This window comes from Thermobia domestica, chromosome 15, assembly GCF_964235325.1.
Source record: "Thermobia domestica chromosome 15, izTheDome1.hap1.1, whole genome shotgun sequence".
NCBI lineage: Eukaryota > Metazoa > Arthropoda > Insecta > Zygentoma > Lepismatidae > Thermobia > Thermobia domestica.
The window spans coordinates 17,683,386-17,708,443 of NC_137468.1; the positions used below are offsets into that span (position 1 = coordinate 17,683,386).

Genomic DNA, 25,058 nt, shown 5'->3' on the forward strand with positions numbered 1-25,058 from the left:
ACCGTTAAAATTCTTTTACCTTTCTGTTACAATTATTGCCCAAAATTCGAGTAAGTCAACACGATCCAGCACCTTAATTTTTACTCACAATTACAAGAGAAATTAGGCACATCAAATGTATATCACAATTAACTTTTATTCTTAAAACTTCATGAATAATCTTTTTCCTGCTGTCATAGCAATGCGAAACAAATAACTGTCTTTTGTTACAGCAACTCTCATTACATGATTATTTTATCTATCTCCACCTACATTTTTTTTCTTCTTTATCACAACAGATTGTGCACTTTTATGCACCGTTGCCCAAAATAGCTACAATTGGAAATGAAAGTAATTCACAGATGTCAGATATACAATATCGTTGTAGACTTTAGTTATTATAAAAAAGGAATATTTACATCGTTTAGTTATAAAGAAAGGTAAATGTCTGACTTAAAGAAAATCAAGAGGGGGAAACAAGTAGACCGGGAAATTAGGTATTCCACGAGGATGCTTCGTTTTTCTTCGATGAACAGAATAAGAGGTTAGATTCACTGCTAAATGCTTCTGTGTATCATACCACATAAGATTCACCAGTCTGTAATTCTTGCCATTAAAACTACAATCAGTATATTTCAGCTTCAACTTGTCTAATATTTTCTTTCAGGTAAAAACGTACACAGATAAAACTGAATATTTCCATTTTTTTTCTAAAATGAAATCAGTTAAGTTGAAATGAGAGTACAAATATTCAACGTGTGTTTGCAGAGGAGTCACTTCAGATTTGCCATCGACATACGAGTTTCATGGCCTTCCAGAACGTTGGGAGAAGGTCGTCGATGCTGATGGGGACTATTTTCGATCTTCCAGGTACGTCTTAGGTGACATATCAATGTTGAAAGGTGGTGGGCGAAAAAGCGACAGAACTTTCTTGGTTACCTTTGTAATTCTATTTGCTACCTAGTACCTGTGCAAAACTGCGTTTTTCTTCCATAGAAAGCATTAAAACAAAGACAAGAAATTGTTTATATATTAAATACAAGGAGTTACTTTGCGCCCACCCTGTAAATAAAGCTATTGTCTTGTAGTACGGGACTCTCTACTAACCCTAAAAAAACTTTGGATCCATCGTAACGAAAATTTCTGGTGCAGTCATGATTTCTTATCAATTTACATTAAAGATGTTTTAAAAATAAAATTTTATTCTTTTTCCTATCTTATTCCGAGAACAAAATCCTGTCTGCGCTCATGATAAGAACGCACCATCGTAGACGCAAATATCTTAGTGGAATTGCTCGGAAACCAACACACAGCTCAAAATCGAATTTTGGCATTGTAGGTGGGCTGTTTTATGCACCGCACTAAAGATGTCGCCACTAATGCGAAATGAAGTTATGGCTTCGTAAATATGTATGAGATTTAAGGTGGTTTTCTCGCTTCATCTCTCTATCTCCCACGCCCGCTCTCTCGTCTTTATTTTATCTTTCTTTCTTTTGGTCTTATTCGTTCTTCGTTGTCTTTCGTCAGATACCGCAAAGCTTTTGTGTTGTATGTCGCGTTTGTTTAACAAACCTCCGGAAGATGTCGCTAGTAATCTGTTAATACTATTACATTTAACAAATAAACGTTAATACTTCATGGTAAGATATAGTAGGATTGCAAAGTACAATTTCTGTATTTATAAACAAAACATGGTGTTACATTGCAGTCTGCTAACAGAATAGAAAACTATTTATTACACTTCCCAAAATTCTAATTATGGTTACAAAAGTATCAGAAGACTTAAGGAAACTGCTATCCTTGTCCGTACGTGGTTCTATCAACATATCGAGAACAACCGCGGTTAAGAAATTACGTGAATATATTTTTTTGAATTCGACCCTAGGAGCTAAACAAATTTTTCTGATTGATTAAAAGTGATCTGTTGGCTCGCCCTGTAGTACACATATTAATCGAAGTTGCCCCACCCGAGTGTGATGTAATGTCACGTGGTATTATCGTGGGGTAAAGGAATAAAGCAAGTCCTGAGGGGCCTCTAATCCCCTTCGCTCGCTGACGCTCGCTCAACTATGTTTCATAATATAAGTAAATCACTCTTTTTAACCAATAAAGTTGTGTGTGCAAAGTGGACTAATTACCACGTGACATTACGTCACAAGCAGAGGGTGCAACTTCAATGTAAATTTAACTACGTCCCAAGGAAAGCAAGGAAGCGTATGTCTACGTTTCCTCCTCCTGGTGCCTCCGGCATCTTCCCCATTATAACTACCCACTACTACTTATATCCCCTCGCTTCTTACTCTCGTGTTGGTTTATAACGTCACTGTTTATATGTTCTATCAGAAATCTCTAGGTAAACGGTGGAAAAAGCACAATTTATACATTATATATTACGTACAAGGGCAAGTGATTATTATGTTCATCTTGTTTTAATGATAAGTGTGTTATGAAAATTAAAAAAAAAAATCTTTTGATGGGCCGGGTTTGAACCTACGGCAAAAACTATTTATATTAATAGCACAGTCGACTACGAGGACCGACAGCATGTGACGTTTGATTTGTGGTATATGTATCTTACATGGTAAGAAACTGACAACTTCAACCAATCAGAACCGTGTATTTAGCTCCTATGACTAGGGTCGAGCGTGATTTTAAAATATATGCATTGCGAGAAGTGTTTTTCTTTCTTTTTATGGATTTAGCGTTGGAAGAATAGGTTCCATCCCATTGGTACCGTTATTCTACCAGTTGACCGTTTCCTCTCACGATTACTCTTGAAGGAAAGCGAATTTTCGAATTATGTTTTCTGCAAAAGTAGTAGAAGTTACACAACTCTACGTTAGGTGGCAGCACACTTATTCCAGCAGTCGTCATCTATTGAACGAAATAGATTCTTTTAGTGTGTGTATGTGTGTGCCTGTGTGTGATCCTTTCTACTGATTACCAGAATTTGTTTCTCAGGCCTTTTCATTGTCCACCACATTAGGCGTACCGTGGATTCAGACAAAACAAGGGAATAGTTAAATTTTACTTTTTCACTAGATGAATAAATTAATTATCTGAGCCGAGTTCGTTGACGGATTCAATCAGGGGCGGATCAAGGGCCCGGCAACCCGGGCGACTGCCTGTGGTTCCGAAAGGAGCCTCATAAAGTAAGCTTTATAGCATGTTTTCAACTGACCTATTGGGTTTATGTTCTTGGAGATATGGCATGTAGAAAAAAAACTGGAGGGGAAATTGGTATTGTTTATAGCGGGCAATGTACTATGTAAACATTTCCCAGGCAATGAATGTTATGGGATTTTATATATGGTACTCTTTTAAAGCAGGGAGTGATTTAGTGGGCAGGAGGGGGCTATTGCTCCCCAACAAGGGTTTGTGGAATAAATATACTTTAAAAGATTGTCCACTAATATACTAGCACAAAACGTGGAAGTGCTATGTCGGTGGTGCTCTTGCACCCTTCAACGGAAGTCGCCCCTGTTTTAAAGTGGTAGTATAGGGGGACCAGTATATACAGCACTTACTTTTGATTTTTTTTTGTTTTTTTTGAAACGACACCACCGTGCCAAACTGTCGGCCTTTGCCGAAAGCAGTGTTTAGAAGATGTTATTTCTCGCTAAATTATTCGGTTCGGTCGACAGTACATGTTTATGCTTATGTTCTTAAATGTTCGCGATTTGCTTAACTGGTAATGGACTGTCTTCTAACAATGGAAACTTCCAATACTTGTTTTTATTTTTTATTGTACCTTACTAATCGCTGGTTTTCAACTAACACTTAAAATAAACCACAAAGTACAAATAATAACTGCACTGTGTTCATTGCACTTAAATAACAAACTTAACTTAAAAATTCTGGAAGAAATGTTCGTGCCACGTGCCTTATGCACCTTCTCTCTTCAACACTTTCCATCTTGAATAACAAATGAAATCTAAATTTCGTAAAAACAGTGTTTCCAGTTCTTAAAAATATTACTACATAATATAAGACTTAACATGCCGCCCGCCAAAAAAGGGCTAGTGACCTTTTTTTAAAAAAAAAAGAAAACAAACTTTACATAACAACATATAAAATAGACTAAAACAGGAAATAAATATACTTTAACATGAATGACATTACGATTCATCATTATTTGGTAAAACACAAATTCCTCTAATTGAGCGTTTATATAAACCATTGGAAGTTTTAACAGTAGCCACTCGAACCAAACCGTCAGGTCCACAATGCACTTCAGTGATGACTCCCAATTTCCATGATAGAGGAGGTAGCTTATCTTCTTTGAGAACCACCAATTGACCTGGCTGTATGTTGGCACAGCTTCTCTTCCACTTATTTCTTCCTTGTAATTGTGATAAATATTCCATATACCATCTTCTCCAAAATTGTTGAAATTGTTGTTGGATCCTTTGCCATCTTTGAATTGAACAAATCTTCTTCTGATGTAAGTCACGTTCTGGTAGTGCTGTCAATGGTTGACCAATAAGAAAATGACCCGGAGTTAATGCTACTGGATCATTAGGATCATTGGATAATGCTACAAGAGGTCTCGAATTTAAGCAAGCTTCTATTTGTGTGATTAATGTTGTTAATTCTTCAAACGTGAGATATGACATTCCCATGACTCTCCTTAAGTGGTATTTAAAGGACTTAACTGCAGCCTCCCAAAGTCCACCGAAGTTGGGTGAATATGGCGGAATAAAATGCCATTGGATTCCTTCAGTAGTTGCAAAATTCTTGATCTTTTCTTGATGGTCAGCTGTATGCAGCAACTTTGCGACTTCTTGAAGTTCCTTGTTGGCACCAATGAACGTAGTTCCATTGTCGCTATAGATATGCTTGCATTTACCTCGACGAGATATGAATCTTCTCAAAGCAGCTAAAAATGCCTGACTAGTAAGATCACTCACAACTTCGAGATGGATAGCCTTTGTTGCTAAACACACAAACACTGCAATGTAGCACTTCACCTTTGTTTTTGACTTTCTGGTACCAGTTTTGATGTAAATAGGACCGGCAAAGTCAATTCCAGAATTTGTAAAAGGTCTTGTTAGTTCTACTCTATGTTTTGGTAGTTGTCCCATTAATTGTTCTGGTCCAGACGCCTTTAATCTTTGACATGTAATACACCTTCTAATAACCTTCTTGATGGCATTTTTACCATTAGGTATCCAATACCTTTGCCTTAGTGAGGCTAGCATTAACTGACATCCAGAATGTAGTAGTCTCCTGTGTTCATGTTCTATAATTAGTCTTGTTAGGTGATGATCTGGTGGTAGAATAATTTGATGTTTAGCATCAAATTCAAGTTCAGACATCTTTAATCTTCCACCAACTCTTAGTAATTGTTGATCACATATGAAAGGATTGAGAGACAAGAGTTTGCTCTTATTGCTAACTCTTCCACTTTCTTTAAGATCAGACATTTCCTTAGCATAAATTGAGTTTTGAACTTCTCGTGTTAGTCTGATTAAAATTTCTTCAATTTCTTCCAAAGTAAGAGCGTCTACATTTCTTCTCGATGCTTCTACTTTAGCATTCTTGGAAAACCGTACACAATAAGCCAAGACTCTCTGAAGTTTGTTCAAAGTAGAGAATCTTTCGATCATACTATTATCTTGAGTTGTCACTAAGTAACTTGATTTTAATTTCTTCTGTTCAGGAATCTCTCTGAGTGGGGCAGGCTCCGTCTTAGGCCAATCAATTGAAGAACACTGTAACCATTGAGGACCGTTCCACCACAAATTATTATGTATTAACTTGTCAGGACTTGTTCCCCTTGATATAATATCTGCAGGATTGTCACTTGAAGCGACGTGTCTCCATTCTCCTCCCACTTCTTGTACCTCAGCAACTCGATTGCCAACAAACGTTTTCCATCTATTTGGACTTGCTCTTAACCATGCTAAGACCACCATAGAATCTGTCCAGATATATACCTGTGATATTCGTTGTTTTAATGCCTTAGTTATCTTTTTGACAAGTTTTGATGACAACAATGCTGCACATAACTCTAAGCGAGGCAGGGAAATTTTCTTTATGGGCGCCACTTTGGACTTAGCACATAATAGCTTCGAAGTAACTTGACCATCCTTGTTGACGGATCTTAAATACACACATGTCCCATAAGCCTTTTCTGAAGCATCTGAGAAAGCGTGAACTTGAATGTCTATCAAGGTACCTGACTGAAGAACCATTCTGTCTACACTGATATCTGATAATGAAGGAATGAATTCAAGTACTGTCTTGCATCTTTGCTGTAGTTCTTTAGGAAGTGTCTCATCCCACTCCAATCCTGCTTGCCACAGATCTTGAAGAATTATCTTACATACGATTGTTATTGGACTAACAATTCCCAACGGATCAAAGATTGAAGCAATAATACCCAACATCTTGCGTTTTGTTAAATTATTATTCGACCTTTGATTTAGAGTGAATCCATTCATCACTTGAAGTTGATCAGTTGCTGGATGCCAAAGTAATCCTAATGTTTTGACTTGACCCTTATCGTCTAAGCATAATGGAAGTTGTGTTTCTCTCAATTCTTCAGAGATGGATTCCAACAACTCAGTACTGTTGGAACACCACTTTCTTAGCAAAAAACCACCCTTTTGCAGCATTTGTATTAATTCGTCCTTTATCTTTAAAGCTTCCTCCAAACTTTCAGTCCCTGAAATACAATCGTCAATATAGAAGTCATTCTTGAGAATTTGTACTGCCTTCGGATATTCACAAGCTTCTTCTGCACTTAATTGCTGGAGACAGCGAGTAGCAAGGAAAGGCGCTGAGGCTGTTCCGTATGTGACAGTCTTTAACTCATATACCTTAATGGGTTCTTCTTCTGATCTTCTCCACAAGATCTTCTGGAATTTACAGTCACGCTCATCAATCAAAATCTGTCGATACATCTTCTCTATATCTGCAGTAAAAGCTATAGGGTAGGTGCGAAATCTTAATATAATTGACTGCAAATCGTCTTGCACAGTTGGACCAACTTTGAGAACATCGTTGAGTGAAATGCCACTAGTTGAGCATGCGGATGCATCAAATACTACTCTAGTCTTCGTAGTAGTACTAGCTTCCTTAATAACTGGATGATGAGGCAAGTAATATCCTTGAGTAATATTAGAGTTGCCTTCTACTTCCTTCATATGTTCCAAAGCTTCATACTCTTCAAGGAATGCCACATAATCTGTGCGTAACTTGGGGCATCTATTTAACCCTTTTTCTAGTTGTTGTAAACGCTGAACAGCTGTCTTATAAGAGTCACCTAACTGGATCACTTCTTGTTTGAATGGTAGTCTCACTATAAAGCGTCCTGTTGAATGTCTTCTAGTGTTTGCGACAAAATGTTCTTCACACTCCCTTTCTTCTTTCGATATAGGAGTTTCTTGAATATCTTCTATTTTCCAAAACTTCTGCAGCTGATGGCTTAAATCATCGTTGTTGTGCAAAAAGAATGTTCGATGTTCTGGCGTGAAGTTGTTGTGCTTTGGCATCTGATATTGTCCTGAAACTATCCATCCTAACTCTGTATTTTGGAGAACTGGAAACGCTCCTGGACGCACCTGTTGTCCTGCTTTGAGTAGACTAAAGAAAATTCCAGCACCTAACAACAAATCAATCTTACCAGACTTGTTGAAATTAGGATCCGCTAACTGTAAATTCGGTGGAAAGTTCCATTCTTTAATGTCAATATCAGCATCAGGTAAATTTCCCGCTATTTTGGGCAATACAAAACACTCAACATCTACACTAAAATCACTTACAGCAGAGAATACTTGTAACTTACTTCCGTATTTAACATTGCAACTTACATTATTAATACCTTGTACAGGAACATTGATAGGAAATTTCTTTAATTTTAACCTTTGAATGAGAGATTCTGTTGCAAAATGAGATTGGGAACAACTATCAAGCAAAGCCCTAACCATATGCAATTTACCATTGCAATCTTTAACTTGAACAACTGCAGTTGAAAGTAAAACACGCACATTACCTTTAGGCTTCACAGAGCAATAAGTAGACCCTAGTATTACACACTACTAGGTAGTCTACTAGTATTAACAACTTCCTGCCCTTGAGACAATGACTTTTCCCCTACAGTTTCCGTAACAGAATCATTTTCAACACTTGCAGCATGATTAGGCTGTGATTTCTTAAAATCACTATGTAATAACGTGTGATGCTTGAGATTACATATTTTGCATGCACTTAGCGAACAATCTTTCGCTACATGGTTGACAACTTTCAAACAATTAAAGCAAAGTTTGTTTTGTTTCGCAAAACTTAATCTTTTGGATACACTTAGTTTCTGAAACTGATTACACTTGTGTAACACATGACTTTGTTGACAAAACGAACACAAAACATTAGTACTCACATAAGATTGTCTAGCATTTTTTACTTCCTTGACAACATTGGATTTACTGAAATGCGACTTTGATTGCGTAGATTTTACCAATTCTAAGGCCTGGCATTTATTTTCTAAAAATACATGAAGTTCTTCTAAACTAGCAAACTGTTCCCTATTTGTTTGATTTTCAAAGTCTTTACGTGTTTGTTCATCTAGCTTTTCCAAAACTAGGTGCGATAACAATATATCCTCCAAAGGAGTATCTAACTGTAACGCCTTAAGTGCATTTACGTTACTTATAGTTTGATTTAATAATGTCCTTAAGTCCGCCACTGAATCTTTACTGACAGTCGGTAATGAAAACAATGCCTTTATATGAGCAGTTGCTATTAGCTTTGGATTATTATACCTTTTGCATATCATTTCCCAAGCAAGTTTGAAATTTTCACCTGTCACTGGTATATTCTCAACTAATTTGCTTGCTTCACCTGATAATGAGGACAACAAATAATGAAATCTTTGAATATCATCTAAACTCTGATTGTTTACAACCAAACTACTGAAAGTATCATGAAAATGTCTGAAATCTGTAACTTGACCTTTAAATGTTGGTAGCTTTATGACTGGTAATTTAAGACACCCTGTATTCGCGGTTGAATCATCTGACGAACTTCTATTGCTACTACTAGCCTTCTCAGCTGTTTCAACAATTGACGTCATCTTTGCAAGAGTATCGTAGTATGTAGCTTCAAACAACTCTCTATCCTGTGTGTATTCATCGTTTTCGTCCTTTAATTCAAGCTGTTTTTGCACTTCATCATATTCTTTGAATATATTGGGTAAACGTGCACACCTAACTTTAATTTGCATTACATCACCGTCTGCTCCAAATTGTTCAACAAATGTTTTCATTCTTGTAAGGGAAGCTTTAGCTAGGCATCTTGCCTTTATAAGAGAATTTGTATTTGAATCCATTGCTTGTGATATTTCTACCTGAAGTCCTTATAACAACAGACCTTTACACAAGTAAAAGAAACAAAAAAATATACTTAGCTACGTGACTGCTACATTGCGCCTTTGTTTTTCTTCAGATTGCAATGCACAGCTGAATGTAGGCGCGTACGTGATAAGTCCACTAGGTCAATTTTGCTTCTGATTCGTAACACTCACTGTCTTTACACACACATAGTCAATATGAATGTTTGAATGATTCACTTATTCTTTTTCTTGGCACAACACTTCCTCCATTCGGCACTGGAGGACCAAAAAAACTGTTTATGCTTATGTTCTTAAATGTTCGCGATTTGCTTAACTGGTAATGGACTGTCTTCTAACAATGGAAACTTCCAATACTTGTTTTTATTTTTTATTGTACCTTACTAATCGCTGGTTTTCAACTAACACTTAAAATAAACCACAAAGTACAAATAATAACTGCACTGTGTTCATTGCACTTAAATAACAAACTTAACTTAAAAATTCTGGAAGAAATGTTCGTGCCACGTGCCTTATGCACCTTCTCTCTTCAACACTTTCCATCTTGAATAACAAATGAAATCTAAATTTCGTAAAAACAGTGTTTCCAGTTCTTAAAAATATTACTACATAATATAAGACTTAACAGTACATAAATAATAAATACAATATAATTGACACAACATGTCTAATTGTAAGTACTAAATATATCATGTATTTGAGCATTAATTTTTCTTTTTGAAAAAATGGGTTTACAATACAATATTGAATTCACTCTAATGAAATGAAAAATGCAGATTAGGATTGGGGGTGGTACGCCAAAAAGTCACTTTGCCTAGGTGAACATTTTGCCTTGATCCACCCCTGGATTCAATCTGCTAACAGCTTAACGGGTAACGTTAACTTACGTCCGTCCGTTGTTCCACACCATAAAGAAAACTAGATTTTTTTGAGCAAAGGTACAGAAGGTACAGAACTAGCCGTTAGATGGCGGCAAATATACTCTAAAGCAAGGGCTCTCAATCTTTTCCACAAGACAAAGCATATTAATTACTGATACCGTCATAAGCCGCGTGTACCACCAAAAGCAGATAGCGTACCAGAGGTTGAGAGACCCTGTTCTAGCGGTTGACATATACCTGGTGAAATTGAAACTTCTATTGTGTGATTTTTTCCTACTGTCAGCCGAAACATTCCTGAGATTTTTTTTGACCGCCGTATGAGGCACTCCGAGTATTAAGGCTCCTCGGATTCTTATTTTGCCAAGAATACGGACATAAATATCATTTCTTTCTATATTAGGGCCACAGTGGCCCAGTGGTAGAGCTTTCACCTCTGGTACATGAGGTCCTTTGTTCGATCCCAGCTCGCACCCTTGCGAGCTTTGTGGTGGACAAACATCGTGTGCGGGTGCTTCCTCAGGGTTCTCCCGTTTCTTCCTACTTTCTTCATTCCACCATTTCATTCATTATTCATCGTCACCATCTCCTTTAGCCTAACCGGCATAACCGTGGGACGCAAAACTCAAAGATTTATTTTCATTTTCAATTCGTATTAATTAAAAATGCTTGAAACATCATACAGTACTTAAATCTGGACTTTTCTCCTTTTGTAAAGAACTACTAACAAAGGGATGCAAATAACCACTCGCCTGGAGCGATTGGTTCATCGAAGCGGGCGAGTATTTAATATCATACCGAAGGCAAGTAAATTATTTCTATTGTGGGATTTGGGATACTAGCTTCTTTCTTGGGCTACTAAAATGTTTATGTTTATTTGTATCCTTGTACTAACAGTATAACAAAGATTCAAACGATGAGGCCTATTATGTGAGCTAGGAAACATATGGTTAAAAGTAGTGTGAATAAAACTTTGCGGAGAATATAGAAAGTCTTGACTTATTACTTAATACTATTTTTAAGAAACATGAAATATATTAATTGTGTAACACGCTTTCTATTAAGATGAGTGACAAATGAGTGACATTTTCATAATCGAAATAAATCACAAGACAACAGGTTCATTTTGTTCCCATTTGATGAGACTGTCCTCTGTTAACTACTTATTTAACATTTCATGACTAATGTTAATTGAGAGGGAATATATAGGTTGAGCCTGACGTACTAAAAATAATAAAATTTACCGTTTTTCTTTTGCTTGTTTATCATAAATGAAAGGAGATAATGAAATGCAACTTATCACGATCACAGATAATGTTATTTTCCAACAGAAAATATGAACCTGAACGATTTTCAGTGTTGTCATATATTGAAATTACAATGTTGCCAAAATAACATTTCCCCCAAAATCTAAGCTAAGGCAACGTCTTGAGGAAAAAACTCAACTGCATTTGATTACGTATCATGTTGTTTCGGTTTTCTGTGAACTACTTTTTAAATAACATTATTATTTAATTTTAATACCTATCTTAAAACTATATTATATATTACAAATTAATAAAAGTATTATTTTAAAGTTCCATAATACATAAATTAAATCCATCTGAAACAGAGGTAAAGGTGGATCTAAAAAGGTAAGGGGACATTGTTGATGCTAGTGGTGTACTATTGCCACGCTTAATTGCATGCATGGGGAGCATGCCCGCGACCGTTCGCTCTATTTGATGGACGGGTTCCGCTTAATTCTGCACCCCGCCCGTAGTTCCTCGATACCGGTACTGTATCCTCGTGCACGTAGTGCACCGTCAGGATTTGTCTCCTAATCCTGACTCGCCTAAGCGATGTAACCTACATTCTCTGAGGGAGTGGGATACGCCCACTGCGAGGCCAGATCGAAGTCCTTAGTGCCTACCAGTTAACCTACTGGTTGAGGAAGAGTGCTAGCGAGCCAGTCCTACCATGCCTGCAGACCTACCATACCTATGGCGCTCGAGCGTTATCAGGCAGCTCACCTCCAGCCCGTGTTCACCTGGGATTGGCTCTCACAAGCTACCGAATCCCACGGTATGACCACAGCCCGGCAGTGTCCAACCCAAATCCGAGGCCACAGGAATTGCCCAAGGGGGCTTGTTCAATCCCGGCCCTCCTACCTCTATCGCTCAACTGGCAACCGCCTTGTTTTATAGAGGTACCACATACACGTCGAGATACTCCCGTATCTCATCCCGCACCCAATAGTAAGTGTTAAGTCACCATTTGAGTTTGGTGCTGGTGCATATCCTACAGAGTTTCCTCCCTTTAGCGGGATCAGAACCATAACCCAAATTCCTGGGTTTACATCCTCCCCACCACGTTTGGTCCCCCGCCATGCAGGAATCCGACACTCCATTCCCGGTAGGGTCGTCCAAGCAATACGGGACTTCCTCGAATTACGGTAGAGGTACACCGTACATTACCAGAGCCAATGACTGATGTAGACCGTTTGCTCAACGCAGACATTGTCATTTGGGAGCCGTGTCTCCCCTGGTAGGCCCGCCCAAACAATACGGGGATACCTATCTTTAACGTGTGTAGGTACCACGTATACCTTGTAGCTAAGCTACTTGTCCGAATCCCAATGGTACGTGGAAACCACCATTAGAAGGAACACCCACACCCTTCCTTCGGTAGGGTCGTTTAAACAATACGGAACTACCTCTTCTTACGTGAGAGGTCAAAGGTACATAACCAGACCCAATGGCTGATGTAGACTGTCTGCCTTTAAAGATAATGGCCATTTGGGAGCGGCGGCCGCACCCAGTGAACGCGCAAGCCTGGGACGAAGGAGTGACCCACTTCCTCAGCGCTCCTGAGGTACGAGTGTGCGTTAGGAACCAAGTATCCCATCCCGGACCCAAGAGAACGCATTACACTCTCTTTGAGGGCAGTACCTACATCATTCTCCCGGCAGGGCGCTGGATTCGCCCACACTCTTGGACACAGCAGATACTCACTCTTTTTAGCGTGTTGGAGTACCACGCAGCCTTATCTCCTAGATCGAATGACACGAGTTAGTCGCCCATTTCAGAGGATGCCCGAAGGCTCATCTCCGCCAGTAGGTAGTAGTCTCGCTCAGGGACGTGCAGCATGAGTCGCTACTACTCCGGAATTCCACGAGACCACCCTATCTCCTCCTCATAGACGAACAGCCCACCACAAGTCATGTGAACTGGCCTAAATTGAGGGGCAACTCCCCCTTTCTCAGCACGGGCTTCGGACCGGCCATGGCAGTTATAAGGTAGGGGATAGTAGACAATAGGCAGCGGCATCAGTTACGTCGTCCCCCTGTCTATCTTAACCCATTGTATATTTTTAGGAACTGGAGGAAACTGTACATTTTTGGAGATGGGAGGACAGTGTCACCCTGCGTTCCACCTCATTTTTACGCCTGATCTGAAACACAAATATTGTTGAACGAAAAAATCAATGCTTAACACGACATCCGGAACATTTACATTTTAAATTACAAAATAGTGTGTAGTCGCTTGGTGTCGTTTTCGACCAGGGGCGGATCCACTGGGGGGCGATTGCCCCTTACAAGATAAAACTTTCTTATTTTTTTATATAAATAAAACCCATCCCAGAGTTTGGTGCTCTTAAAAGTAGCTCTAAATAGCAGTATTACAAACCACTGTTCCCCCAGAAGTTCGTCCTGGATCCGTCCCTGCTTTCGACAAACGTCTCTCTTGGAACACCCATCTCTTCAATTTACAAACTAATATTTGCCGTCGGATCAACTTGGTACCCAGTTTGAAAGGCACTAACTGGGGTCTTAACTCATTCTTTGTTCATACAAAGCTTTTGTTCGTCATGCTCTTACGGATGGATATGTCGTCTGGTTATCAGCTCCACAAAGGTTTTATGACAAGCTTCAGGTTCTGGAACGTCATGACTGAGGCATTGTTTATTCATTGTCGCCATGCACTCCGACTCCCGGGATCTACCGTCGCACAACCAACACTTACGTCATCTGTACAGCCTCCGCCTAGCTATATTCAACACCGCATATCAGACGTTCATCCGATTCTTTATGAACTTGTAGACTAGACACCAGCTTTAACACGTTATGCTTATTCACATGAGTTTCATAAAAGAAACAGTAGTAAAATAGGACAAAGTTAGTAAAATCCTCAATATAAGGTGTAACTGTGATGAAATCGCAAAGGCAAAAAATTATTGAGCCAAGAACATGTCAATCACGCAACTCATTGGGTGATATAATTGGTCTCAAATTACATTTGTTGAAAGCTAGTGTACGTTAGCATGGCGGTACGTTTCAAACAAATTGGAATCGAAGGTAAGTAACCAGTTAAGGTGGAAAATACAAGGTTTTTGAGCAACTAAAAGAACGAACCACTTCATGAATATCATCTATAAAGGGAATGGAGAAGGCCGAACATATATTTCCATTAATAGAAATGAATAGAAGTGAAATCTTTAAGTTTTACGTCCCACGTTTACGGCGGCTAGGCTAAAGGAGACGGTGATGATGAGAAATGAATGATATGGTAGGCTGAAGAAAGTGAGAGGAAACAGGAGAACCCAGAGAAAATACAAGTACACAGTGTTTGCCTACCACAAAGTTTCCTTGGCATGGCCTGGGATCAAATTAAGAACCCCATGCACCACAGCTGAACGCTCTACCATTGAGACCGCGGCCCTACATTTCCGTTAATGGAAATATTTGCTATAATGAAAATATTAACTAACTAAAGCTAACTCTATGGAACCTGGAGGTTCAATGCCGCGTTCACAAGAGCTCTTCAGTGACTTCCATCCTTAGCCAACTAAATCCAGTTTTTATTTTGTATTCCTATCTCTGAGCGAACCATCTTAATATTATTACGGTTCGAGTTGATCGAATTTTTTATAATTTTAAAAATCAAACTTTAACATTATTTTAATGGATGGTAATGTTACCTTGGAAAAACCAAGGAACAGAAATAAGTTATTATTGGTATGATTACATACTTGAAGAAGGACACCAGAAAACCCGAACAATTATATAACAAAAACATTCTGTTTTGTGGAAATGTGAAAGCAGTGTTTTCCCGCATACGTCAAAAAAACTATTATTTTATAGTTTAGAATGCACTGGTTTTGAAGGACATAGGAAAGAAAATAAACGAATGAGGCAAATATAAAAACTCCTGGTTTCTAAACCAGGGGGTCAGTTCATTTTCGGAGTTTTTTAATCGTGCACATACGGTTGAAGTTTCTATTTATTTTGAATTCCCAAGTCGGAAATTATCGGGCAGGTGGTACAATTTGTAATTATCCACTGAAGTAACGCGGAGATATTGTCGTCGTTACCAACATCGATGAACCATAAAGTTGCATATTTCATGTTTTTTTTATATTTCTTTGCATAATTAGGGCCAGGCAATGCAAATTTTTCAGATCCTCATAGCTGCAGGTTATCATAAAACCCGGATTTGTTTTCGTTTTCCTTTATGCCCTCTTGCATATAATAATCACAATTGTTAACATTAGATTTCAGGAATGCTTATAATAGAGGTTATGTAAATGTCGAATTCACAAGAAAAGGGTCTATGAATGCGCTTTGTGATAATAGTTTAATGTAACAAATATTTTGTACAAATTCTACGTAGTATGTCATTGTTGTGGGTGACTCACACATATCGATATTTCTATCGGGATTAAAATAGCTCTGTAAGGGTTACACCCACCTTTGTATGGTTGATATCTTATACAATAAAAATGATATAGCTAAGGTGAATTACTGTTATATCACTGTGTCTACTCATAGGTAACTTTAACCCTAATCTCTTGCATTAAGTTAAAAGATAATTTGATAAAAATCATATCCATTTACCACGGTCTTGCTGAGGTAATTAACGGAATTGGTTAAAATATTATTAGCTATTATAATAACGATAATTAAACAACATTAATTATCACGTTATCCGTGATATGGCTCCCCGAAATGAATAAGAGGACTTATGATTGTGTGGCGTGAACATAATTATGTGTAATGCATAAACCATGTTCTTATTTTTTTATGTGGTGTTAGATGTTTGAACTTTTGTTTCACTGTCAGTGCAATTTGCATCTTTTATTTTGTTAATTTGACTAGTTAACCATGGCTAATACTCGGTCGAACAGTAGGTCTAATAGTGCAATACCGGTTTCTATGATCCTTCCCCCCGTCTCCTTAGATGTGTGAAGTTCTTTACGTATCCGTAATAATATTGTCCTCCCATCTGCGCCTAGTCTTTCTAATGGCCGCTTTTCGATTGGTCTTCCAGGTAATACTTTGAAAGCGTTAATACTTTCTTACATCCTGGCTACATGAACTGCCAACCTGAGACTCCTAGACTTGATGAATGTTTGGTAAACCGTATAAATTATGTAGTTCCTCGTTATGAAGTTCAGCCATTCCCCACTCCCGTTCCTCTTGGGTCCGAATATTCGTCTCAGGATCTTGTTCTCAGATACTCTCAGTCTACGTTCTTCCGTCAGAGTAAGCGACCATGTTTCGCGACCATATGGGACAACACGCATCATTATCGTTTTATATATTTTAAGCTTCAAAAATTCCTCGACAGTATTCGCGACGATAAGAGATTTTGAACTGAATAATAACACGAATTCCCTGCTTTTAGTTGACATTTAATTTCTTCGTTAATATGGTTTTCCTATGTTAATATTGATCCTAGAAATTGGAAAATATCCACTTTATCAAAAGTATTATTTGATATTTTAACGCATCCATAATTTCCAGTATTACGATCCCGACAAACTTCCATGTATTTAGTTTTCTCTGCATTTACTTCTAAACCCACGTTCCGGCAAGCGTTTAATAAGAGCTCTGCGACTTTTTCTGTTGTTCTATCATTCAATATTAAATTTACATCATCAGCATACGCCATAACCTGGTGAATACCATTCAAATCTAGGTCTTGGTTGCTATCTTTCATTTTTCTTATAGGGTATTCTAAGGCAAAGCTGAATAATAATGGCGACAACGCATCTCCTTGTTTGATTCTATTCTCCACGTTTCCTTGTGGACAAATACTTTCCTTCCGGACTTTACTTTGGATTCATTTAAACATGTCTTAATTAATCTAACTAGCTTTTTCGGTATTCCAAATTCTGTAAGAATGTTGTACAATGTTTCTCTCCTAACCGAATCGTAAGCCTTTGTAAAATCAATATGTAATTGGTGTACCGGAGTATTGTTTTCGCACTTCTTTCCGAGTATTTGTCGAATGGTAAATATTTGGTCACTACTTGATCGATATCGTCTAAATCCACAGTGATAATCCCCAATAATTTCATCTGCGTATGGGGTCAATCTTGCTAATAGAATGTTTGGAAGGATTTTATAGGATGTTGACAGAAGAGAAATTCCTCAATAATTATTACAGTCAGTTTTGTCGCCTTTCTTGTGAATTGGAACAATGATTGATTCTTTCCACTCTTGTGGCAATTCTTCGCTGTTCCAGATAAGGAGAATGAGTTTGTTCATATTATTTCACTATTTTTCGCCTCCAGCTAAAAGTAACTCAACCGGAATTTCGTCCACACCTGGAGATTTGTGTTTCTTTAATTGCTTTATAGTGATTTCTACTTCTATTTGGTAGGGTTCTGGAATATACGGTTGTCCGGTGTGTTTTTCCATTTCTCCATGCACATTAGTTTTGGCCTCGTGTTACGGAAATCGTCAAAGACTATAACGAAAATATACTTGCAATAAATCGCAATTTACAAGAAGTATTTAGATAGATAAATAGATAAAATATTTACATCGATCTAAAGTATCTATTTAAATACAACTATTTAAGTATTTAAATAGGTAAATCTTATACGATAGACAAATACAACGAAATAGTACTGTTACCAATTGTTTGCGTATTGCAATAATTAATCTTTCCAAAACTTGTTTATACCGATATATAAGAGGTATGTTATATTGGAAGTGTTTTCGTAAGATTCCTTTTATTGCCCTTCCACTGAAAATTAAACCTTGGACCACATTCACCAAAGACCAAGAGCGCTCTAACCAATACATCAACGGAGAAGTAAGGAATAATATTTCTGATTCATCAATATCTTTTAACGCTATGTATTGAGGTAAATGAGCGTTATTTATCTCCAAGTACTGTTATATTAGCTTCTGCTTTTGGAACAGGATATTCTCTCCTTCACTCACCGTAAAGTCAAAGTCTCTCAAGCGGGCGGAGAAAAGGGAAGAAAGAGAGGATCCCAGCTGGAAGAAGCAATCTGCTGGAGAACAATATAATCCAAGCCAGGAACGTCGTTGGTAGAAACATTAATCAGGGAAAGAAGAGCTTGTTGTATTGAGCTGAAACTTGATTGTGTCTACATCTAGCGAGAATTTTACGTGAAAAATGTTTTCTAAGAGAAACATGAGATTGTACGGAAATATAAGAAAACGCGATCTATCATTGTGATGCAAACAAAAATAGGATGATTAAAACGACAAGACATTAAATTCAAGTGATACAAGAACATTCGACCACTACATAGTCAAAATTCCTGGTTTCTAAAATGTACAGAAATTCTATATACTTCGTTTTACATTTGCAATTAGAAGATTTACTTAAGTACCTTAATGTCCTGATCGAGCTTCTACTTAACTCTAGTCACTACAGGATCGTAAAGAGAACAAAGAGTTACTAAATTTGGCTACTAAAAATCATTAAATCTGGTTTTTAAAAAATGCCCCCGAAACTGGGGTCGCAGAAATTATTTTCGTGTCTATTTGAAAAATAACTCATACTCTTTCATTAGCTCTGCTATGTTACATAGGGGATGCAATTGTGCTATATTAAAATAGGAGTTGAAAAATAAGCCATACTATTTTATTAGATCTGCTACGTGTTCGTAGTCTTAAGTAATTTTGCTATGTTAAAATAGGGGTTGGAAAAGGGAACGAGTACACCCTTGTACGCTAGATAGAGGTTTACTGTGTGCGAATATGTGTTCGTACTCTTTAATTTCTGCTATCTTAAATAGTGAATGAAAAATAAGCCATACACTTTTATTAGATCTGCTATGTTAGAATAGGGGTTGTAAAAGAGAACAAGTGCACCCTTTTGCTATGTTACATAAGGGTTAAAAAAAGGTGTCATACCCTTTTATCAGCTCTGCTATGTTACATAGTGTTTGCGAAAGGTAGTCATATGCTGTGTAAAATACAATGCTTGTGTAACCTCTGCTAGGGTTTGAAAAAATGGTCATAAAAGGGAACGAATACATCCCATACTCTTTTTTAGCATTGAAAAAGGGGGTCATCAAAGACTACGAAATGTTACTAGACTTGGTTCAAAAAATCACAAAAATTTAATAAAAAGTTAGCCCGATCGATCATTTTTCTTCTAATATAACCTAACCTAACCTAAACTAAACTAATCTAATATTAACAGAAATGAGTGAAACTTTATCATTCTTTTCGAATCTAAGGCTGAAACGCTTTAAGTAAACATAGGCCTCAAATTTATTAATTTGATTGGACATAGTTGTGATAAGTTTATTCGATTTAGAATTCGAAAGTTCGGTATACGTAAGTATTAGGAGCCTTATAAATGGCTAAGTCCGTCACTCCGTCAACAGATATTAGCAATGATAAATTCATGGGGTGCCCAGGAGGGAATTTTCCCCATGGGTTACAAAATTAATCCCTCTTGAGGGCAATTTTGATAGAGCCTAACGTTGGTTATTGGTATTTTTTGTAATACTACTTGACTCCTTTATATTGAACGTTCTCCCCAGAAGAAATCAGGGCAAAAACGGTAAGATATAGTGACGAACGTTATACTGATATAGAACCAGTGCCTTGGAAGCAAACTATATCTATTGGATATAAAAATTACCAAATATTCTACGAACAGAGACAAGTGAAGTAAAATCATTGTTATTTCTCTGTAATGCGTGCTTTACACTTTCTTGAACAACATATTCCAAGTATACTGTACAATTTACCGTATACAACACACGAATACAATATACTATATATACAAATTCACAAGGTAGTCAAAATGAATAACAACACACCTATCCTATTCTGAATGGTCTGCAAATTATACCCAAACGCAAATAAGGCACGGTAAACAAATACTTACTTGAAATCCTACTGTGCGATCACTATTCTTTCCTCTAAATAAAATAAACGTTTCAAGTGTTGCCACCTACAATACAATTGACTGTCAGGTGCTGCCATCTGTTATGAAATTGGCTGTCATCCTACCATATCTTCAAAACATTGGTGGAAACTTATGATAAAAATCAAGGAAATACTGCTCTTTTCTAAGCTTTTAGAAATCCGGCAAAAAAAAAAAAAAAAATCTGTGACTCATGATCCCCAAATGCATATACATTTCATATTGTCGAACAATTATTTTCAGTTTAGTACAATGGCACTACCAGGCACGTAGCCAGGATTTCGTAAAGGGGTGGGGCGTGACATGAAATACTGTGGTCATCACACCAGGAATTCAATCATTCTAAACTATTTTACTGGCAACATATATTGGTTCGTTTAGCCAGGATTTCGTAATGGCGGATGGGGCGTTACGTGAAATACTGTGGTTATCACACCAGGAGCTCGATCAATCTAAACTATTTTACTGGCATATATATTGGTTTGTTAGGACAATAAAATGATATGTTAGTAAGTATTTTAGTAACAAACTATGAAAAAAATATCGAGTAAAAGAATAAAAAAAAAGGGTATTGAAAAAGATTTTACACTATTTACCTTGCTTCCTCTTTCGATCAAATATAACAATTTTCCTTCACATTATGACCTCAACTATTATAAAAAGTACATATCCATTATTATAAAAAGTACATATCCATTATTATAAAAAGTACATTTCCATTATTATAAAAAGTACATATCCATTATTATAAAAAGTACATTTCCATTACTATAAAAAGTACATATCCATTATTATAAAAAGTACATTTCCATTATTATAAAAAGTACATATTCATTATTATAAAAAGTACATTTCCATTATTATAAAAAGTACATATCCAATAATGTGTTGTAAAACATTTTACAGTATCTACGTTCCTTTCTCTGTTGAATCAAATGTTAACAGAACTTTCTTTCCACATAACTTTTTGTTTTTATTATTCCGTCAAGTACTGCCTGTTCCAAATGACAGGTTAAAGAAGCAGTAGAAAACTGTTTCTGAAATAACATGCTTGATACTGCAGAGAACCAATGACGAAAAATTATGATTAAAAAAAATGTTCACACTGTAACAGAACGGCACTATATTTTCGAAAGCTTGAAGTTTCCCTGACTAGTAGTAGAAATTCTGAGAATTCCCCAACTTTTCTAGAAATTTCAAATTCCCTGATTTTTCCAAGATATCCCGCTCATTCGACACCATGTATTTCAAGTAATGCAAATCTCCTCATACGAAAGAGTAACCAAACGCTTGCTGTAGCCGTTTCTTTTTGTTTCATACTTTCTTAATTTCTTTTCACTTTTGGTTTCAAAGGGAGGGGCGGACCCCTTCATCTGGCACACCCATTAAACTTACTGTAGGGTGAAACTCAAATCCAAATATAGATTCAATTGGAAATTGGGGGCCGCGGTGGCTCAGTGGTAGAGCGTTCACCTCTGGTGCTTGGGGACCCGGGTTCGATCCCAGCCCTCGCCAAGTGAAATTTGTGGTGGACAAACGCCATGTTCGTGGGTTTCCTCGTGGTTCTCTCGCTTCCTTCTACTTTCTTCATTCCACCATTTCATTCATTACTCATCATCACCGTCTCCTTTAGCCTAACCGGCATAACCGTAGGACGTAAAACTCAAAGATTTCATTTTCAATTGAAAATTATCGGAAAAATAAATTAATTGTGAATTTCCGACATAGAGTGTTTCAAGTTTTTAAATTTATATTTAAGTGAGTTATTACTTCGTGTACAAGAATGCACTATATTTATTGCACACATTAACTGACATATTTAACTGCAGAACGGAGTACATAAACTTGACAGAACTTTAATAATGATTACAGAAAAATATTTAATCGCCGATCTGAAATGGGCTCATGATGTTCATGGTCCTTAGAAGTTAATGTTCTGCAACCAGACAGTAACTGCAATACATTAGACGAAGCATATTTTATTTAAGCATAGTTTAACGAAAGCTGTTACTGATTTGCCTCCTACGTCAAAGCCACTGTGAAGTAATCTGTTCCGATATTTTTATGTCGCGTACACCAGCTCTTCCATATTGAATCTAGAGCTACAAATATTGGATCTCCTAGAATACGGATGGTCTTAACAATATGGTATTCTTATGCCTAACGATATGGCATTGTTATGAGAGAAATTTCACATTTAACAATCATATAAACCATATGATTGACCAGGCGTATAGAAACCTTGGATTCATCATCAAGATCAGTAAAGAGTTTATTAGTATTACCACTATCCGAAAACTATATGAGCACTACGTTTGTACAAAACTCGAATACGCAGCCACTATATGAAACCCTCATACAAAAACAAATATAAATAATATAGAAAAAGTTCACAATAAATGTCTAAGGTATTTTACATATAGGGAGACACAAGTATATCCTAATACATATAATAGTCAATCTTTAATACATTAAGTATAGAACAGCGACGAATAATGCAAGTTATGTTGTTCCTATATGTTATATAATAATAAAATCGACTGCCCCAATTTACTGCAAGAATTTAAAACACGCACTCCTACAAATTAATGTAATTCGTCTTGGAAATTTCAATTTCTTTTACTGCGACAGATTACACACCAATGCAAACAAGAGGTTACTAGTATGGAGATTGAGTACAACCTAAAATAGATTAACAAAATACACAATAGATTTGGATATTAATATTAACAGTGTAAGTCAATTCAAGGCAGTTATTTGTAATGTAATAAGAAATAATTTTAGATGAAAGAACATTAATAATATTGCAACCACATTATAACTATAAGTGTATTATAATATGAATGTGTGAATGTGTTATAATTGCTTAATACATGTAACGGACACTGTAATTGGGTTATATAGCCTGTTGTGTCTAGAAATAAATAAATAAATAAATACAGTTTGTTGTATTTATTTATATTGTATTTATTTATATGTATATATAGGGTGTCCACAAAGTCCTGGAACCATTAGAATGAAACACACCTCGTAAACTATAGCGGATAAAGATGCGGGTTTTCGCAACGTGTTCTACAATTCACGAAGTTTTATTAAGTTGTGATAGTTTAGTAGCATTCTTCTTATTCCTATCATTGTAGTGAAATTAATCGTTGACATGTTTTTTGTATGCTTGCAGATTACGTTGTGAGCGACTATGACGATAGCACAAGAGAAAACCCAATATATATATGGTGGTGTGCTGAGTCTGGCAAACCACCAGTACCTGTACAGCGACAATTCCGACAGAAGTATGGACGTGATCCGCCATCAAAACAATCCATAATTAGATGGGCTGCGAAGTTTTTAGAGACAGGTAGCATAATGGACTTGCCGCGGAATGGACGACCAGGTGTGGCTCACGAAGTGATAGACAACGTGCAAGCGGCATTTCAGCGCAATCCTCAGAAATCTCTCCGTCGTGCTTCACGTTAATTGCATGTTCCGAGATCTACAATTCATAAGGTCCTATACAAGCGGTTACAGCTGCATCCCTGCAAAGTACAAATTACACTCCCCTGATATCACCCCTTTGGATTTCTTCTTTTCGAGGTATATCAAGGACCGTGTTTACGAAACCCTTGTTGCAGATATTGCCACACTTTGTACTCGAATTACCAAGTTATCCAACATATTGATGCTTATACGCTGCAACGTGTATGGATAAGAGATTGAATATCGTCTCGACGTCCTGAGTGCAACCAACTGGGCGCGAGTGGAACTGTCGTAATTGTGAATAAAATTGGCACAGTTGTAGAGCACGTTGCAGACAACCAGACAGTTTTATCTACTATAGTTTACGAGCTATGCTTCATTCTAAAGGTTCCAGGACTTTGTGGACACCTTGTATGTATGTATGTATGTATGTATGTATGTATGTATGTTTGTATGTATGTATGTATGAATATATGTATGCATGTGTGTTCGTGTGTGTGTGTAGGTGAGTGTATGCTTGTGTAGGTGTTTTGTGTGGGTATACTAAGAAATGCAGTATGACGTCTAAATGTAGGAATAGAATAAAACATATATATCTATAGGTATATATAAGGGAAAATTCCAGAAATCAATCAAGAAAACCAATTGATAGGAAGGCGGATAAACTAACGAAATCTGTCATGTAGAAAGAATTGAAGTTGACATGTCGAAAGAAAGGAAAAAGAAAAAAGCTTATAAAGAAGGAAAGAAAGAGAGAGAGAGAGAGAGAGGAAGAAAGGAAAAGGTAAAGAAAATACAGAAATCGTGATGTTAAAGTTTTTTCTTTGTGGAAAATGAATCGTGACGTAATCACCTGCCTTGATCTAGTCTCTCCGTTTGCCAGAAGCAAGATGGGCGAAAATAGAGTTACTTTGTCATCATTTCCTCAGAGCTGGAAAAATACCTGTTGAGGAAAGTACAAAACAAGCTCGGATAAAGTTCTAGTTGACAGGCTACATGCTAAAGTGGAAAATAAAGTTGCATTTTTTTATTATAGTGAGATAATACATTGTTGCGTTGTTAATTTAACTGTTTTAACTCCTTCTTCCGTCCCCGGGGATGTTCATGTGGTTCGGATTCCACGTTAATCAGTATGTCCACGTCTCATATAGCCTCGCTGCCGAACGGGATGTTAAGCTCAAAAACTCA

At 37.0% G+C, this 25,058-nt stretch overlaps 2 protein-coding genes across 2 annotated transcripts in view; one reads left to right on the forward strand and one right to left on the reverse strand.

Annotated features, from left to right (window-relative positions):
- Window positions 1-25,058, forward strand: part of LOC145671434 (uncharacterized) — a 483,313-nt gene that overhangs the window by 272,771 nt on the left and 185,484 nt on the right. The gene's annotated exons all lie outside the window — the stretch shown is intronic.
- Window positions 4,098-7,913, reverse strand: LOC145671433 (uncharacterized). The gene has a single exon (XM_081740619.1). The coding sequence runs from the start codon at window positions 7,911-7,913 to the stop codon at window positions 4,098-4,100; it is 3,816 nt and encodes a 1,271-aa protein (XP_081596745.1).